Source organism: Chiloscyllium punctatum, chromosome 6 (genome assembly GCF_047496795.1).
Source record: "Chiloscyllium punctatum isolate Juve2018m chromosome 6, sChiPun1.3, whole genome shotgun sequence".
Taxonomy (NCBI): Eukaryota; Metazoa; Chordata; class Chondrichthyes; order Orectolobiformes; family Hemiscylliidae; genus Chiloscyllium; species Chiloscyllium punctatum.
Genome location: NC_092744.1, coordinates 48,711,574 through 48,731,703, shown reverse-complemented (window position 1 = coordinate 48,731,703; position 20,130 = coordinate 48,711,574). Strand labels below are relative to the sequence as shown.

The 20,130-nt window shown below is 41.2% G+C and overlaps 1 protein-coding gene across 8 annotated transcripts in view; it reads left to right on the top strand.

Moving 5' to 3' along the window:
* Window positions 1-20,130, top strand: part of LOC140478939 (inactive N-acetylated-alpha-linked acidic dipeptidase-like protein 2) — a 950,375-nt gene that overhangs the window by 795,436 nt on the left and 134,809 nt on the right. For all 8 annotated transcript variants that reach the window (XM_072572597.1, XM_072572592.1, XM_072572595.1 and 5 more), the window contains one exon: window positions 55-201. In XM_072572597.1, coding sequence (XP_072428698.1) covers window positions 55-201 — 147 coding nt within the window. The remainder of the gene's footprint in view (window positions 1-54; window positions 202-20,130) is intronic.

Below are 20,130 nucleotides of genomic sequence, written 5' to 3'. Positions count from 1 at the left end.
GCCAAAATGCAGCATTCAAATCCAACACATTTTGCTTTTTCTTTTGTTTTGCAGAGGTTTTCTTTGAACTGTACAAGGCAAGAAAATTGTTCAGGAAGAAAGGTCAACTCAGTGCAGGTGGAAGGAAACAGTGATTTCTTCATAAATCATCTTGGAGTGCCAACTGTTCAATTTGCATATCAGGAGACAAAACCGTCAATGGTAATTACGCTTTTTTTTTGTGGTTTGACTTGTGCTGCTTGGTTTGTTGGATCCCACAGGAAGCCAGTTTGTCATTTCATCATTTTACTAAAATATACTAAGAAAATCAATTTATTGTACAAACTGTATAATTGGGAAGGAAGCATAATTTATTATGTTCTTCCATAATGAATATATCCATTTAGTGGGGGAACCAGCTGCAGTGAAGTGATGAGCTGAATTCTTTTGTTTTACATTTATGTTTTGTTTTAATCAGCACATTGGGCGAGCTGTAAATTAAGGAAGACTTGATGATTAGAATGTACATTTACATTTTCAATTGAGCTCATTAGCAGACACCGATATATAGCATTGTTACTAGTTTGCTTTTGAATCTGTAACCCATTCCTACATTCTATGAATGATTCTTCATCGTCCTGGATCACCCTACTCTCAGATTCGGTGTCAGTCATGACACCGAGTTTCATTTGCGGTAATGTTTTGTGTACTGTGTACAGAAATACTGGAAAACAATTAGCAGAAAGCGTGTGAAACAAATGGTACCTTTCTGGTTCTCAAATACCAAACTTCACACACATACCTGTACAGTAAAAGATACAAAACTGACTGACTGTATAAACACTAGGCTGAATTTTTTTTTTGCGTTAGTTCAAATAGCAAAGACAAACTAAAGCCTTTTTTGGCACCTGCTTTACATTTCACCCAACTTTTTTTTCCAAAATTCAGTGAAAGAGAACATTAGGCAGAGTGTAACACCTGCTTTGAATTTGTTTACTCTTGGTTTGTGGTGCAAATGTCAAATCCCTTGTAATTTAAAAATGGTAAATTGTGTAGCACTATTAAGCTTCTTTCAAGAATGAAAAATTCTGAATAACCATGATTTTTTCTTGATTATTTCTCTCCCAATGCTCTGTTTGTTCCCAGAAAAAAACTAAAATGTTCAAGCTGCAATAATTTATCAACCGAATTCACTCATTTACAGTTCAACATTACAGTCAATTAATGTAATTCCAATATTGTAGTGCATTGTTAATAGCTTAATGGCACTGCCAAAATGCATTCAGTTATACTGCAGTTGATATGTTGCAGGAGCCCCATCTTTTCTGGTACTTTCACTTCAGGCATTACAATTTGAATTCAGAGAAATCAACATTGAAATGTACTGGCTGTGGTGCAGCACCAACAGCAAGTGTGCAGTGTGACTCTGTCATTGAATAGAGAGTTAGTTCTTAAACCAATTTTGATATCTCAGGGAAGCCCATATTATGCCAAACTTAATTAAATTTGAATAAAACATTAACAGTTCCAAGCCTATACTCCTCCTCAATGAAATAAGAGAGTAATATATTAGAATATTCTCTGCAATTTGAATAAACCCAGCTTTATTTGCTGCACATTAGTTTCATCAAATTCCAGATTATATTTAATACCAGTATATCAACAGTGACAACTTGTATTTATGTTGTGACTTTATTGTAAAACAGCCCTAAGTATTTCACAAGTGTTATTATCAAACAAAATTTGATATCAATCCTTACTGAGATATTAGGATTAGTTATCAAAGAGGTATAGGTTTTAAGTGTTTTTAAGAAGAAAAGAGAGGATTGCGACAGATTGATTTAGGGAGAAAATTCCTTTGCTTGGGTTCTAGGTTGCCGAAGTCCCAGTCATCAAGGGTGGTAAAATTGCAACTGCCCAAGAGGCTAGAATTTGAAAAGTGTTGATATTCTACAGGATGATGGGCTAGAGGAGACCAGTAGAGGAAGGCAGGAATGACAGCATGGTGAGAATTTGTAAAACAGACTAAGAACTTGAAAGCAGAGGCAAACCAGAAGTCAGTGAATGCAGGTGAATGACGGAGACATACCTTAGAGGCAATAGAACTTGATTACCTCATGTTTATTGGAAGTACAGCAAGGTACACCATCCCTGAGAGCATCAGAATGGCTAAAAAAGGCCAGTATGGCATTTTAACAGTGAATGAAATAGGGGTGAAGACTGGTGATGTACCAAGAAAGAAATTGGTGATCTTGTTATTGGATGGAATACAGGGTTGACAGCTCATCTGATTATCACAGAATGATTGTGTTCTGGTTTCAGCTCCAAGGGGTGTTTTTCTTTGTTTTGAAAGAATTCATATGAACCATCAAGTGTAGTCCTAAACATTAAATGTTACCTAGCCAGCTTTTAGAAAGGGGATACTAACTGAGTACCATTACTATTACCAATCATTAGATAATCATTCAACCACACAGCAAAGTCTGATAGCAAATTCAGAAAAGCCACTGTTTGTAACTGCAGTCAGGAAAGATAATTTTACAAGAGTACAGTCGAGCATATTACCTTTGCAGCAAAGCCATTAATAACATTGGTTAGTTCAGTTGGAGCATTTCTCAAATACACAGACTTTTCATAGAGAACTTGGTTTCCATTTTATAATCTGAAAATGTGTTGCTGGAAAAGTGCAGCAGGTCAGGCAGCATCCAAGGAATAGGAGAATCGACGTTTTGGGCATCAGCCCTTCTTCCTGAAGCAGGGCTGATGCCCGAAACGTCGATTCTCCTGCTCCTTGGATGCTGCATGACCTGCTGCACTTTTCCAGCAACACATTTTCAGCTCTGATCTCCAGCATCTGCAGTCCTCACTTTCTCCTTCCATTTTATAATGGCTAATTCTAATTTGAAGTACTGGTGGTTTCATTAGGAGCCTTTTTGATCACTGTCCTTTTTTTTGGACTAATTACATAAAGGTGACAATACAGAAGGAGGCTATCTGGCCTTTTGTCCGTCTGGATCTCTGTAAAATAAACTTAGCCTACAACCTTGTCCTTTTCCCTTTTTGAAAAAGACAATTGACTCTGTCACTACAACCTCTGGGGCATTTAATTCCAGACCTTTCGCACTTTTTGCGTGATTGCTTTCACAGTTTGGTTCTTTCGTGACTCATCTTGAATCTGTGTCCATGGTTCTCAATTTCCCTGTCAAAGGGAAAATTCACTCTTTATCTACTCTGACTGGAATCTCCATGCTTTTGAATAACCTTATCAAATCTCCAACAAAAACAGAACTTGCTGGAAAAGCTCAGCAGGTCTCGCAGCATCTGTGATGAGAAATCAAAGTTAACATTTCAGGTCCAGTGACCCTTCCTCAGAACTTCTCTTCACAAATGCTTTTCCACCAATTTCTGTTTTTGTTTCTGATTTACAGCATCCACAGTTCTTTTGGCTTCTTATCCAATCTCCCTTAAGCCTCCACTAAGGAGAGCAGCCCCAGCTTCTTCAATCAGTTGTCTATTTAAAATCCATTATTCATGGGCACTCTTTTCACAAATCTTTTCTGCATCATTTCTACAGCTTTCATATCCTTCGTAAAATGTATTGCCAAAAACTGAATATAACTTTCCAGTTTGAGATGAACCATTGTTTTGTAAGGGTTTGTCATAATTTCTTTCTGCTCATTCCCTGGACTTATAAATCCATGATTTTAATTACATTCTTAACCTGCCCCATTACCTTTAATCATTTTGGCACATTTGTGCCAATTCTGTGCCTCCTTTAGAATTGTGCTCTTTAATTTATATTGCCACACATCATTCTTTCTACTATAATATACCATTTGCCATTTCTCTGCATACTTTTTGCCATATCCCCCCATTCTTTAAGCTTGAGTATGTCCTCTCAAAGTTTATCACTGCGCTCCTAAATGTGTCCCGAAGAAAGTTTATACCCGAAATGTTGACTTCTCCACTTCCTGATCCTGCCTGGCTTGCTGTGTTCTTCCAGCTTCTGGCCTGTCTACTTTGGATTCCAGCATCTGCAGTATTTTTGTCTCCTAAATGTATAGCATAACTTTGACCTAGTTGAATGCAGTGTGAGACAGTTAGTGAAAGCAAAGCAAAGCCCCCTTTTTACAGTTCTGGAGGGGTGGAGGGATTGGGGGTGGGCGGTTGGTGAGGATGGATGCAGGTGTGGTCAGTTCAGTTTAAATCAGGTCCAGAAGGGGGTTCAGTCTGAGAGAGGATTGGTCAGAGAGTTTGGATAGCATTGAGTTTGATTGTAGTCGGATCGGGAAAAGGATGTCTTGTTCAGCATCAGTATTAATTGAATGGGCCCTAGTTTGGAGACATGCCTGATCATAGGGGCAAGGCACAGTTGGGAGAGGGGTTTGTGAATCAATGTGAATATTTGCAGTGAGTTAGAGGTTTTAACACCGTTAACTTGTCCTGGTTAACTATTAAGGTAATTAAGTCAGAGTTCTCCAAAGTCTTTGATTCTAACTCGGAGGTGGAACTTTGAAGAGTTTTTGATGCCAGGTAATGGCCAAGAGGAGCTTTCAGTTTCTAAGGCAACTTAGGACAGACCTCCCACATAGACCTGACATGCAACTCTGGCCTACGCTTCAGCAATGACAATTGGAAGATCTGAGCCAAAGTGAGGTGAGAGTGAGAGTGACTGCCATGGCATGAAGGCTGCATTTGACCAAGTGTGGCATCACTGAGCCCTGGAAAAACTGGAGTCAGCGGGAATTAGGGGAAACAGTCCAGTAGTTAGAATTAAAGATAGCACAAAGGAAGTTTTATTATTGCTCATGGAAGTCAATTATCTTAGCACCAGGACATCTCTTCAGGAGTTCCTCAGGATAGTGTCCTCAGCCCAACCATCTTCAACTGCTTCAATGATCTTCCACCATCATAAAGTCAGAACTGGGGATGTTTGCCGATGACTGTTCAATGTTCAGCACCATTCATGACGACCCAGATACTGAAGCAGCCCATGTTCAAATGCAGCAAGACTTGTACAATAACCAGCTTTGGGTTGACAAGTGCCAAATAACATTTGCACACCACAAGGGTCATCTCCAGCATAAGAGAATCTAACTATCAATGGCATAGTATCTACATTATGGGAGTTAGCATTGATCAGGAATTGATTTAGACTTGCCATATCGGTACTACAGCAGCGAGGAATCCTGCAGTGAGTAATTCACCCTCTGACTCCCCAAAGCCTGTGCACCATCTACAAAGTATAAGTCAGGAGAATGATGGGATGCTCCCCACTTGCCTCGATGGGTATAACACCAATAACACTACCGAAGCTTGACACCATCCTGATGATGGGCCTTTGCCTGAAATGTCGACTCTGTTGCTCCTCGGATGCTGCCTGACCTGCTGTGCTTTTCCAGCAGCAGTCTCGATACCAACCAGGAATAAGCAAGCTTGATCGATAGCATATCTATAAACATTCACTCCCTCTACCACCAAAGTTCAGTAGTAGCAGTGTGTACTATCTATAAAAGAAATTCACCAAAGCTAAATAGCACTTTCCAAACCCACAATAGAAGGACAAGGGCAACAGATATATGGAAACACTACTTGCAAGTTCCCCTCTATCACTGACCATCTTGACTTGGAAATATACTGCCATTTCTTCAGTATAACTGGTCCCATCCTATCAGCACTGTGAATTGCAATGGATCAAGAAGGCATCTGACCATCACCTTCGCAAGGACAATTAAGAATGAGTAATAAATGCTGACACTCACATCTCATGAATTAATAAAAATGTGTTTCCAGTGATGTGGATTTTGTCTCAGGCAGAGCATCTTTATCTCATGCTGCAATATTTAGGTTATCCCTTGCAACATGAGAAACGAGGACGTGGATATTGTGGTATTCAAAGATCCATCAGACCTTTATGACAACTCACTAATATATACAAATATGCACTCATAGGCACATCAGTATCTGGTTTGAATTAACCTGTTTGGCTACGGGGAGCTGCTTGCTCCCATCAGCATGTCATATGCCAATAAACCTGAAGATACAATCTGAGATGTTTATACTTTGAAGTCACGTGCTGTGATAAAGTGATATCATGAGCATACCTCTTAAAAGATTGCTGACACTCTAACTATGAAACATAACACAACTTCCCCCTTTCTCAAAGATAAACCATCCCAAACTGATGTGCATGATTGTGTATAGGCATGCGTTCTTAATTCAGTAATTATAAAAACAGTTGATAAGGTTAGCACTTCAAACTTCAGTGTAATGCATTGGAGGTTTGACAACTTCGGCTGATCAGGTGATGATATACTCACAAGGGAGGTTTGTTTTTTTTCACTCGTTTGACAACTTATTTGTCTTGCTGCTGGTTGCTTGCTTTCATTCAATATCATCACACAATCATGATCATCAGAGTGTTCTTCTCACTCTCTTCAAGTTTGCTTGGTGTGCTCTTTGTTGGTCTGAGCTGGCTTCTGTTCCTTTGCAATGTAGCATCATGACTTCGTAAAATCTGATCAGTTTGCATATTCTAAAAGTCGTTGTTGATACTGAAGAATTTGGATTAGGATTTCTAACTTGCACTCTCTACATCTTTTATTTTCTCCTGTCTCAGCATATGTTGTGCAGGGGATAGCAATCTTTTTCCATTGGTGTTGTACACAAGAGTGCAATGTGAAAAACTTGTTTTCAGGTCCACATTAAATGATCATTGATTTGATAGTATGTGCCACACATTCTGCAATAATCTGAGCTAATCCTAAAGTGTGTGATTGCTGTTGGCTTGCTACTTTATATTTGTGGCCATCCTCCAGGAATGTAGCAGTGATATTGTTCATTTTCTTGCCTAGGGGTATCTTCCAACAAACTGTTCGATAGACTCTTGGGGTTGCTGTTTGTATGACATGAGTTGGAGTTTGTTAATCCTCAAGTTAATTCTTACCTTGAATTATTCTTTGAGAACTTTCCAGATCCTTTCTGATCATCACAGAAAGACCAGATCCATGACTTCTGTGAGGCTCCGACACTCTGCTGGCAAACAAGACTTTCAGTGTGAGGCTGATCGATTGTTTGATTATGTAAAAAAAATGCATACCAAATCTTGTTTGAAAAATTGTAATTCAGTAAATATAGTATTGTCCATAATATAGTCCTAAATATAGTCCATAATTAAATTTTGGTCTTTCAATTTTCTTGGCTTTTTTTTTTAAGAAAGAGAGTGCAGCTCAACAGTTGTTTATTCCTTTTACTGGTTTCACTTCTTTATTCTTTAATCTTTTCATTTTCTTTTTCCATGTCTGGTTCATGCACCATTTCTGTGCTATGTCCCCTTTAAAAGTTATAATCTTTTAGTTCAGAAATTGCAGGGGGTCTGTTACCTCAGTTGGCTGAAAGGCTGATTTGCAAGGCAAAGTGATACCAACAGCATGGGTTCAGTTCTTGTTGAGGTTACCATGAAGGTCCTGTCTTCTCAACCTTGCCATTCAACTGAGGTGTGTCGACACTCAGATTAACTCACCCCCAATTACCTCTTTCCAATGAGAGAGTAGCCCTATGGTCCTCTAGGATAGTGGCAACTTTTCCATTAGCTTTACTGATGGTGGCTGATACTGCTGATTTGTCCAGATTCTTTGTTGTCCATGGTTGTTGTCTAGTTGGTCTTAAATTTGATTTTCATCTATCTTGCAATTTATGAAGCATTTTGAAGACAAAGCCACCAGTGTAAATGATCTTTTACCTGATGCTGCAGAAGTATAGTTAGTAAGTTTGCAGATGACACCAAAATTGAAGGTGTAGTGGACAGAGAAGGTTATCATAGATTACAACAGGATCTTGACCAGATGGGCCAATAGACCAAGGAATGGCAGATGAAATTTAATCCAGATAAATGCGAGGTGCTGCATTTTGGGAAAGCAAATCTTAGCAGGACTTATACACTTAATGGTAAGGTCGTAGGGAGTGTTGCTGAACAAAGAGACCTTGGAGTGCAGGTTCATAGCTCCTTGAAAGTGGAGTCACAGGTAGATAGGATAGTGAAGAAGGCGTTTGGTATGCTTTCCTTTACTGGTCAGAGTATTGAGTACAGGAGTTGGGAGGTCATGTTGTGGCTGTACAGGACATTGGTTAGGCCACTGTTGGAATATTGCGTGCAATTCTGGTCTCCTTCTTATCGGAAAGATGTTGTGAAACTTGAAAGGGTTCAGAAAAGATTTACAAGGATGTTGCCAGGGTTGGAGGATTTGAGCTATGGGAAGAGGCTGAACAGGCTGGGGCTGTTTTCCCTGGAGTGTCGGATGTTGAAGGGTGACCTTATAGTGGTTTACAAAATTATGAGGAGCATGGATAGGATAAATAGACTCCCTTGGGGTTGGGGAGTCCAGAACTAGAGGACATAGGTTTTGGGTGAGAGGGGAAAGATATAAAAGGACCTAAGGGGCAACTTTTTCACACAGAAGGTGTTACAAATATGGAATGAGCTGCCAGAGGATGTGGTGGAGGTTGGTACAATTGCAACAATTAAAAGGCATCTAGATAGGTATATGAATAGGAAGGGTTTGGAAGGATGTGGGCCAGGTGCTGGCAGGTGGGACTAGATTGGGTTGGGATATCTGGGTGGCATGGACAGGTTGGACCGAAGGGTCTGTTTCCATGCTGTACATCTGTATGACTCTATGACTGTAATGCTTTTCTTATTCAGTGTCCAAGTTTCTTATGTTACATGGGTAACATGATATTGAAAGATCCAACAGACGTTTATTACTGCTCACTAATATTTCCAAATATTACAGTCACATGCAAATCTACATCTGGGCTGACATTAAGCTATTTGAACACAGAGTTGCATACCTCCAACAGTGTGTTAGACTATGTAACCTAAGTTGGGATAGAATCTGAGACTGTTATACTTTTCTGGTCACATGCCATGATACAGTGATGATATCATGAGCGTGTCTCTTAAAGAGATACTGACCGTGAGACAATATATAGAAGCATCAAGCATCAGCACCTGCAAGTTCCCCTCCAAGCCATTCACCATTCTGACTCAGAAATATATTGCTGTTCTTTAAGTGTTGCTGGGTCAAAATCACGGAGCTTCCTCCGGAGCGGCATTGTGGGGATAACTATAGCAAATGGACAGCAGTGATTCAAAGAGTATGTTGATGTCCACTTCCCAAAGGCAGCTAGTAATAAATGTTGGCCCAATCTGTGACACCCTCATCCAATTAAAGAAGAAGGTAATACAGCCAGGATATCAAACCTCGACAGCAACATTCTCGGATTTGTGTTCCAAATAGCAGTTGTAAAAATGGATAGTTGTTTGACAGCTGTCTTTTAAAATAATATAACAGTAACTGGGCTTCACTATTAGCCTCTTTTCCTCTCTCCCTCTCTGCCATTTTCCATCCTTGACCCTCCTGCACTCGGCTTTCAACACTGCTTGACCAGGAGACTACAGTTGGTAATGGCATAAAAGATTGAAAATTGGAGACTCACCACATATTCTGGTATTCAACAGCAGCTAGAAGAGGGAGCACACTCTGGTACTTGAAAAGAAAGTGAACTTCTCACTTTAATGTAAAGATTTTGGCCCAGTTTTAATGTAATGACAGTGGGAAATGAAATGTCATTTTGTTTTTGTCACCATCAATACCCCTTTTGCGTGAATTGGAGAATTTCAAAACACAGCATTGCACTGATTGAGTGGATACTGGTTTCACAGTTGCAATCATGTACTTCTTTTGGAAGTATTTCAATGAAGGGTGATCAATATTTGACTGCAATAGTGGATAATAGGCAAAATTGACATCTCATTCAATTTATTCGTATGGCATTGAAAATATGAAAACTAATCTAGCTGTCACGGGCGGCACGGTGGCTCAGTGGTGAGCACTGCTGCTTCACAGCACCAGAGACCCGGGTCGATTCCAGCCTTGGGCAACTGTCTATGCGGAGTTTGCACATACTCCCCATGTCTGTGTAAATTTCCGGGTGCTCCAGTTTCCTCCCATAGTCCAAAGATGTGAAGGTAGATTGACCATGCTATATTGCTGACAGTGTTAGGTGCATTAGTCAGAGAGAAATGGGTCTGGGTGGGTTACTCTTTGGAGGGTCAGTGTGGACTTGTTGGGCTGAAGGGCCTGTTTCCACACTAGAGGAATCCAATCTTTCCATACTTTGTGTGAAAGGTATTTTCTAAAACTGTTCAAATCAAAATGAACAAAATGTTGTGGAATGCTATTTTTAAAAAAAGCTTCTGTAAAAGTAGGGGATTACAGATGCTGGTGATCTGCAATAAAAACAGACGACTGGAAAGACTCAACAGGTTTGTAGCATCTGTGGAGAGGAAAAGCAGTTAATGTTTCAGACCTGTTCCAAAGAAGAGTCATATTGGACTTGAAATGTTGACAGTGTTTCTGTCATTACAGATGCTTCCCAACCTGAATTGCTCCAGCATTTGTTTTTATTTCAGCTAAATTTGTGTCATGTTGTTATATATTGTCTAACTAGCAGAGTAGTTTCCATTGGTGCAATTAGGGTAGGCTAGTACCAGAGTATTTGATGATGTACAACCCATCCAGTCATCACTGAAATTCTTCACTTCTGATGTTCCATTCAAGGTTCATGTTAAAGTAAATTTCCCTCACCCATTTTGTGTAATGGCTTACATTAGTTACGTGACTAAGTTAGCAATGCATGTAAGTATTGCCTTGGGTAACTGTCTGTGTGGTGTTTGCACATTCTCCCCGTGTCTGCGTGGGTTTCCTCTGGGTGCTCCGGTTTCCTCCCACAGTTCAAAAATGTGCAGGTCAGGTGAATTGGCCATGCTAAATTGCCCATACTATTAGGTGAGGGGGTAAATGTAGTGGAATGGGTCTGGGTGGGTTGCTCTTTGGAGGGTCGGTGTGGACTTGTTGGGCCGAAGGGCCTGTTTCCACACTGTCAGTAATCTGATTTTTAAAAAGTGCATGCAATTTTCCATTGTTTCCAACAAGATTCTTTTTTATATTCTGCTTTCCCACGACAGTAAAATGTAAGTATGTTATAACAATAGAACTCTAAAATAATTTTTGCACCTTTTGTTTAATGACTTCATTTTTGTTTCCTTGTCTTTTCTAATGGATGCCAAGACCCGTTCGTATAACCTAAGTTTGAACAGTGTTCGTACTTTCCTGAATTGACTAAAAAAGAATAAATATTAGAATGTTAGTTTCAATAAATGCCCCATCAAAAGAACCCCCTCCACCTCTACTATCTTCAGACCCCACCACAAATGCTGTTCTTCAACAAATGACTCCAGCTTCTTCCCTGGTCATTGTTTTGAAGTTCAATGAGACTCTTTGTAATGTTGGTGTCACTTTGAATGCTGAACTGCATTAGCGACCTATTCATAATCAAGATCACCAATTTACACCTCCTTAATGTCACCTACTACTGAAACTACTGCTGAAACCTTCATAGATGTCTGTTTTTTTTCAGACTTGACTACTCTAATTCTCTGCTAGTTTAGTATTCTTCTGTAAACCTGAGCTCAACTAAAATTCACCAAGTCTCGTTCACTTGATATCCCTGTGCCTGTTGACCTACACAGACTGAAAATGTGTTGCTGGAAAAGCGCAGCAGGTCAGGCAGCATCCAAGGAACAGGAGAATCGATGATTCGGGCATAAGCCCTTCTTCAGGAATGAGGAAAGTGTGTCCATCAGGCTAAAATAAAAGGTAGGGAGGAGGGACCTGGGGGAGGGGCGTTGGAAATGGAATAGGTAGAAGGAGGTCAAGGTGAGGGTGATAGGCCGGAGTGGGGTGGGGGCGGAGAGGTCAGGAAGAAGATTGCACGTTAGGAAGGCGGTGCTGAGTTCGAGGGATTTGACTGAGACAAGGTGGGGGGAGGGGAAATGAGGAAACTGGAGAAATCGGAGTTCATCCCTTGTGGTTGGAGGGTTCCTGGCGGAAGCTGAGGCGCTCTTCCTCCAACCGTCGTGTTGCTATGGTCTGGTGATGGAGGAGTCCATGGGCCTGCATGTCCTTGGTGGAGTGGGAGGGGGAATTGAAGTGTTGAGCTACGGGTTGGTTGGGTTGGTTGGTCGGTCCGGGTGTCCCAGAGGTGTTCTCTGAAACGTTCTGCAAGTAGGCGGCCTGTCTCCCCAATATAGAGGAGGCCACATTGGGTGCAGCGGATGCAATAGATGATGTGTGTGGAAGTGCAGGTGAATTTGTGGCGGATATGGAAGTCTCCCTTGGGGCCTTGGAGGGAAGTAAGGGGAGAGATGTGGGCGCATGTTTTGCATTTCTTGCAGTTGCAGGGGAAGGTACCGGGAGTGGAGGTTGGGTTGGTGGGGGTGTGGACCTGACGAGGGAGTCACGGAGGGAGTGGTCTTTTCGGAACGCTGATAGGGGAGGGAAGGGAAATATATCCCTGGTGGTGGGGTCCATTTGGAGGTAGCGGAAACGACGGTGGATGATACGCTGTACACGGAGGTTGGTGGGGTGGTAGGTGAGGACCAGTGGGGTTCTGTCCTGGTGGCGGTTGGAGGGGCGGGGCTCAAGGGCGAAGGAGCGGGAAGTGGAAGAGATGCAGTGGAGGGCATCGTCGACTACGTCTGGGGGGAAATTGTGGTCCTTGAAGAAGGAGGCCATCTGGGTTGTTTGGTTTTGGAACTGGTCCTCCTGGGAGCAGATGCGGCGGAGACAAAGGAATTGGGAATGTGGGATGGTGTTTTTACAGGGGGCAGAGTGGGAGGAGGTGTATTCTAGGTAGCTGTGGGAGTCGGTCGGTTTATAGTAAATGTCGGTGTTGATTCGGTTGCCCGAGATAGAAATGGAAAGGTCTAGGAAGGGGAGGGAGGAGTCTGAGATGGTCCAGGTGAATTTGAGGTCGGGGTGGAAGGTGTTGGCAAAATGGATGAACTGTTCAACCTCCTCGTGGGAGCACAGTCATCGATGTAGCGGAGGAAAAGGTGGGGATGGGTCCAGTGTAGCTGTTGAAGATGGACTGTTCCACATATCCTACGAAGAGGCAGGCATAGCTGGGGCCCATGCGGGTGCCCATGGCTACTCCTTTGGTTTGGAGGAAGTGGGAGGATTGGAAAGAGAAGTTGTTCAGGGTGCGGACCAGTTCAGTCAGTCGAAGGAGGGTGTCAGTGGAAGGGTACTGGCTGGTATGGCGGGAAAGGAAGAAGCAGAGGGCTTTGAGTCCTTCGTGATGGGGGATGGAGGTGTACAGGGACTGGATGTCCATGGTGAAGATAAGGCGTTGGGGACCAGGGAGGCGAAAATCATGGAGGAGGTGGAGGGCGTGGGTGGTGTCCCGAACGTAAGTGGGGAGTTCTTGGACTAAGGGGGACAGGACCATGTCGAGGATGTAGAGATGAGTTCGGTGGGGCAGGAGCAGGCTGAGACAATGGGTCGGCCGGGGCAGTCAGGTTTGTGGATTTTGGGCAGGAGGTAGAAACGGGCGGTGCTGGGTTGTGGGACTATGAGGTTGGAGGCGGTGGATGGGAGATCCCCTGAGGTGATGAGGTTATGGATGGTCTGGGAGATGATGGTTTGGTGGTGGGAGGTGGGGTCGTGGTCAAGGGGGCAGTAGGAGGAGGTGTCCGCGAGCTGGCGTTTAGCCTCATCGGTGTAAAGGCCGGTGCGCCAAACTACACAGACTCCCAGTCTGCCAACGCCCCAATTTTAAAATTGTCTTCTCATTTTCTAATCCCGCCAAGGCCTCTCTGCTGTCTTTCTCTGTTATTTCCTTTAGCTGTACTACGCTTGTCTGTCACCCAGTACTGGATGAGCGGAAATTTGCACTAATTATGTGTTGAGAAAACATCCATTGTTTTCAGTACCCACTCCAAAGCCATTTTCATCTTTTAGAATGAACATTTTGAGAATGTACTGGATTAGTGGTGCTGGAAGAGCACAGCAGTTCAGGCAGCATCCAACGAGCAGCGAAATCGACGTTTCGGGCTTCCTGATGAAGGGCTTTTGCCCGAAACGTCGATTTCGCTGCTCGTTGGATGCTGCCTGAACTGCTGTGCTCTTCCAGCACCACTAATCCAGTATTTGGTTTTCAGCATCTGCAGTCATTGTTTTTACCTTTTTGAGAATGTAACTTTAAAAAAGTTCTGCGATTTACATATGGAAGTACTGAAACCAACACGTTCATTCTAAAAGATTAAAGCCTTAACAAACAATCCAGGTCTTTTTCAATATATTATTTCAGTTACATCACACTGTAAACATTTGCTACAAATTCTATGTCTTAAGATCTTATACTTCATAACCACCTGATGAAGGAGCAGCGCTCCGAGAGCTAGTGCTTGCACATAAGCCTGTTGGACTATAAAGTCGTGTTGTGACATTTTAAAATCTGAGTTTAAGTCAATTTGTTGCTTCCAACCTGAATTTACATTTATTCCTGAGACAAGCCTCTGCCTCATATACACATGATATTACTAAAATTTCCTATTTTCACTTCTGTACTATTGCCAAATCTCACCTCTGTCTCAGCTTAACTACTACAAAAACCTTTGTTGTTCTGGATGTAAGTTTGCTTGCTGAGCTGGAAAGTTGTTGCTAAATGAGTTCAGTGCATTGCTGGCTGGTTTCCCACATTCTACCCAATGCAATCTCCAGGGTATCCAAAGCTTTCTGTCCATATATTAATTTGATGCACATCCTATCTCTCTCCCGACCCTAAGTATACAGACTTCCAATTGATTTGTGGTCAAACGCGACCATTGTTTTCAAATTTTCATCCTTGTAAGTCCTTCAAACATCTCCCCCCCCCCCCCCCCCATCGTAATCTTTTACAGTCCCATACACTTCCGAGATATCTGTGCTCCTCTGGTTTCTTGCACGTCTCCAATTTCATTTTCAATTGTTCAGTCCCATGCTCTGGAATTCCCTCCTTGCCACTCACCAGATACCTCCCTTGCTTTGTACCTTTTAAGAAAATTCTACAAACATACATTTTTGACCAAGCTTTTGGTGACTGACCTAATACATCTTCTGTGGTTCAACATTATACTTAGTTATATAATACTCCTATGAAGCAGCTTCTGAAGGTTTGCACATTAAAAGCACTGTATAAATATATGCTTTTGCTCCTCCAATCTTGGCCTTATGTCTTTGCTGATTTTAATCTTTCCATAACTATTACTCTGGAATTCACTCCCATAACATCTCCACCTCACCAACTCTCTCTCCTCCTTTAATTTGGCCTTTAAAGTCTCTGATTTTAATCGAGGTTTTGATTATCTGCCCTCCTATCTCCTGCTATGACTCTGTATGCAAATCTGTCTGATAATGTACATGTAGGTCACATGGGACATTCTTACAATGTTAAAAAGGCAATATAAATTCAGTGTTATTGTGAATTATCTTTAAAATTTACAGCAATTAATGTAGCAGTCAGTATTTTAAGTGAGATTCAAAGTAGCACATTTTCTACCTGAGTAAAAATTAATATCACAACAAATTTAAATTCTCCAGAATATAAAAAGATCAATATACAATTAATCTGTAAAGCTGTTTTCTGCTACACATCAGAAGGCATATAAACTCTTAATATTCATGAAAACAAAACAAAAGAAAACAGATGCTTCTTGATTAAGGCCAAACCAATAATGACAGCATCATATTTAGTCAAAGAACAGCTGCGTACGAACGTCATCTACTGAATTGTGTATAATTCACTCCATCTGTAGGAGCTTTTTAATGTTACGCTTGTAGAGATTTACTATTGTGAGAAGGAGCAGTAATTGAACCTGAATAGAAATACTCTTATTATCAGAAATTTAAAAGAGTGTAAAAAGCATTTTTAATGTTGATTTGTTGGAGCCTTTAAAAATTTGAAAAATCTTTAAGTTTTTGAAAGGAAAATGTACTCACAAAAAGCCATTCAGCCCATTGAGTTATTTATTTCTTCTGGAAACCATTTCTAATAGTTTCTGGCCATGCACTGTATTATATCTATTTAATTTGATGATGATATATAGGTGTTGGGAGCACTTAGCAAGACCATTTGATCCATTGTTTTACTCAGTGTTTCTCTTTTCAAGGGAACTCCCAAACAAATCCAACCCCATAACTCTACATCATCTTCTGCTTCCAATAAGTACTATAAAAAGAAATTTCCCATGATCCTGATTCTTAATTATCATTTTAATGTGATGATCAGTAGAGGAAATACTATTAGGTTGTTCACCTTTTAAATCCTGATGAAGGGCTTATGCCTGAAACGTTGATTCTCCTGTTCCTCGGATGCTGCCTGACCAGCTATGCTTTTCCAGCACCACACGTTTTGGTGCTGATCTCCTGTCCTCACTTTCTCCTGTTCACCTTTTAAACAAAACTTCTGAATGGAACATAGCATTTTGTTTTAAAGGGTTCTGAAAACTCTCAGCTGATCACAACGAGAAAATGCATTGTAAAAGTAGATTCACCACTAGGCGATATAGTGGATCAGCCATCCATTTTACACTCCAATTAATTTTCCTCTCCTTATGCACTCTTTTTACTATTGCTAATCCATCCCTTCATCTCACGGCTGTGATTTGTATAAGCACCATGTGTAGATGGTGCAATGTGCATAAAGAGAAAGCCTATATCATTGGTGAGGGAAGGAAAGCAGCAGCCAATATGAAAAGAAATGTGCGGTGAATGTGCACGTCAAAATTTTCTTTGGATTTTACATTTCTTATTAGACCCATGCAGTAAAACAGATGCTGGCTTCAATCGCCAACCTCCACCCATTCTGCTGTTGTCACAGCAGGTCTTTATCCTTGTTGCTGGATCCTCAGCCTCAGTTGGCAGTGCGTCAGGGAGATCTCTGCAGACCCTGTCAGGAGGTAGAGGGATGTTTCACTTGATCAGCCCCGTCTCTACCTCTGCCATCCTACCCCCTATTTTCAGCAGCACATGTGCAGAAGCCTCCTACATTCTGTAGTGGCCAGCTGATGTTTAGGGCCATGCCCACTCATGCCTGGGGCCACTTTTACGTTTTTGGTGATCTCACAGGAACCTCAAACTGTGGCAGACAGCAGCAGGGGAAGACACTGGCCTGAATCTAGTATGTCTGTCAAGATGGTGTACCTGATGTGGAAGTTTTACAAGCACAAATTTAGAAACCAACTGTGTGAAATATTTATATTCACTATTCATCATTTTTAAAAAATCAACATATTCAGAAATGCTATTACACACATATGGAACAGTTGGGACTTAACTCAGGCTTCCTGGCTAAGAGGAAGGGACACTCACTGTACCACAACAACCCCACATACAATTTCTCATTGGACCATTGTCAGCTGTGCCTCCATGAAACTGCATAGGCCCTAGTGTTGTGAATTCCTTCTCCATCAACATTTTGAACCATGCTGTTGTCGTCTCCTTTGTGGCTTAGAGTTGATAGAGTTTTTCCTGTAAAATGTCTGGTAATTTGTTGTGTGATGTTTTGCTGTGATAAAGGCACTCTATATGTAGATTGTTGTTGAGGTTGAGAAAAGCTAATCACAGCTCATAATATTCTGATTCACCTCTTAAAATGTAGGTTTGTTTTGTTCTTGTAGTTTTTGAAAGGAAAATCTGGAGATGCGTAGTTTCTACTTGAGTATTTTCCGTCCCTCTCACAAAACAATATTTGTGGATATGTTTAAAGTTTTAAATAAGATGTATGTTGCAGAATTGGAATTACATTCAGGAATTACATTCATCCCTCCAGTTTGGAAAATTGCATGCCATTTTGTTTTTTAGGAAATTACAGACCAATTCAGGGAAATAGTTAGCAATTATAATTAAGGATGACTTACCGAAAATGTTCGGTTAATCAGGGAGAATGACATGGATTCATGATGGGTAGGTGATGCCTGACAAATCTCATTGAATTTTTAAAAATGTGACTTACTGTAGTGGACAGGGGAATGTCTATGAATATCGTTAATGTGGAACTCCAGAGCCATTTGATAAAGTCCCACATAAGAAGCTGTTAACCGAAGGTAGAAGCCCACAAGATTGAAGGCAAATTACTGACATGACTGAGAAATGGATTGAGTGCCAGGTGACAAAACGGAGGGATAATGGTTCGGTACTTAATTTGGCAGAGTGTGACTAATGGCATCCCACCAGGATCTCTGTTAGGGCCACAATTATTCACATGATTTCTTCACAACTTGGATAAAGGCAATAGAAGGTCATACATCGCCCAAATTTCCTAATGACACAAAGTTAAGTGGCATTGCAGATAGTGTAAGTAGGATAAATTACAAAGAAATATGGCCAAACAAAGTGAATGGACAAAACTGTGGCAGATGGAGTTCAATGTAAGTAAATGTGAGGCTATCCATTTGGGACTGATGAGGATAGATCAGAATGCTTGCTAAGTGGTATGTAGTTAAAGTCAGTGTATGTCCAGAGACAGTTGAGGTTCAGATGCATATATCTTCAAAAGGTTCTGAATATATGCAGAAAATAATTACAAAAGCTAATGGGATGCTGGCCTTTGATTCCAGAGAACTCGAATACAAGGATTCAGAAGTTATGCAAAACCCTGGTTAGACCACATTTGAAGTACTGTGAGCAGATTTGGGCATCACACCTTAGGAAAGATATATTGGCCTTGGTGGGAGTTCAGTTCAGGTTTGCAGGAATAATACATGGACTTGAAAGGTTAACTTATGAGGAGAGATTGCCCAAATTTGCCCTATTTTCTCTAGAATGTAGAAGGTTAACATATGATCTGGTCAAAGTCTTCAAGATATGAATTGGAAAAGATGGGTAGATAAAGATAAGCTATTTCCACTGGTTGCGGATTCTAGAACGAGGGAGCGTAGTCTGAGAATTGGGGCCAAACTGACCAGGAGAGATGTTAGGAAGCACTTGTACACACAAAGGATGGCAGATGTTTGGAGCACTCTTCCATAAATGACAATAAAAGTTGTTACTTTTAAATCTGAGATGTTTTTATTCTAAAGCAAAGGTCTTAAGGGATATGGTCCAAAGGCTGGTGTATGGAGTTAGGCCACAGATCAGCCATGACCTCATTGAATGGTGAACAGGCTCAAGAGGCTGAAATGCCTACTCCTCTTTCTCTGTTCTTACTACCATGAGCATCAACCATCTTGATTTCAGCAATATTTTTAAAAAAGGACAAAGATTGAACAGAAATTGCCACTGTTTGATTATCTTGTGGCTTAGTTTTTAATGCACAACATAAAAAAGTCAAAAATAAAAAATAAACCAACACAACCAAAAGTCAGAAATAAAATATATATGTCAAGGAAAACCTTTGAATAACACAAGCTGGAAAATATGAAATATAAATAATGTAAAGGTATAAATAATCAAAATACTGAAGAAAATATATTGTAAATATTGAAACAGCACATCAAAAGGTGCACAGATTTAATGTAGCACCAGGTGTCAGTTTACAGATGCTTCTTTCCTATTTCATACATTTGTTGACTGCCTCATGTTTGGGACATTTCAGAGTGGTATTGAGAAGAGATGGATTACTTGCCCTAAGAAAGTATCAAGCTACAACTCAGAACAAGTCTGGATACATTGACCCAAATTTTCTGGTCAGCATTGTAACCTCTCTTCCTGACACTTACCAGACAAAAGCGTAACCACCTGCATATCACCGCCCCCCCCCCCCCCCTCAAATTTTTCTGATTGCTCTTCTAATGGAGGATTCCTCAGCAGGAAATCTACACAGAAGCTACACACCCTATTTCAGAAACTAACAGCCATTTTCTGGTAAATGTCTCAGCACTTGGTGTGCTGGTACAGTGAAAGTGCATCTCTGAGTGGATAGCATGAGTCAGCGGTCCATTGCTATGCTGCTTTCCACTACTGCCATGAAGAATATGCTACACACATGCTTAAACTTCTACCCCTTTTTCACGATCCACTCTTTTTTTTGTTTCTGGCAAACACCCCTGTAAAACTTGCATGGTCTCCACTATCATGAGGGCAGCCCCATAGTCAACTCCTCCTCCACCTCCAAGATCACTTCAAGAATGCATTGGCAAGGCTGCCTCTTGCAGCCTGCAGGAGCTCAAACACTGACACCTCAGTGGGTATCTTATCTAGATTGGAGTTGGGAGCATTTGCTGGTGAGCACATCACTGGCACATCTCCACAGCTGACTCAGGAAGAA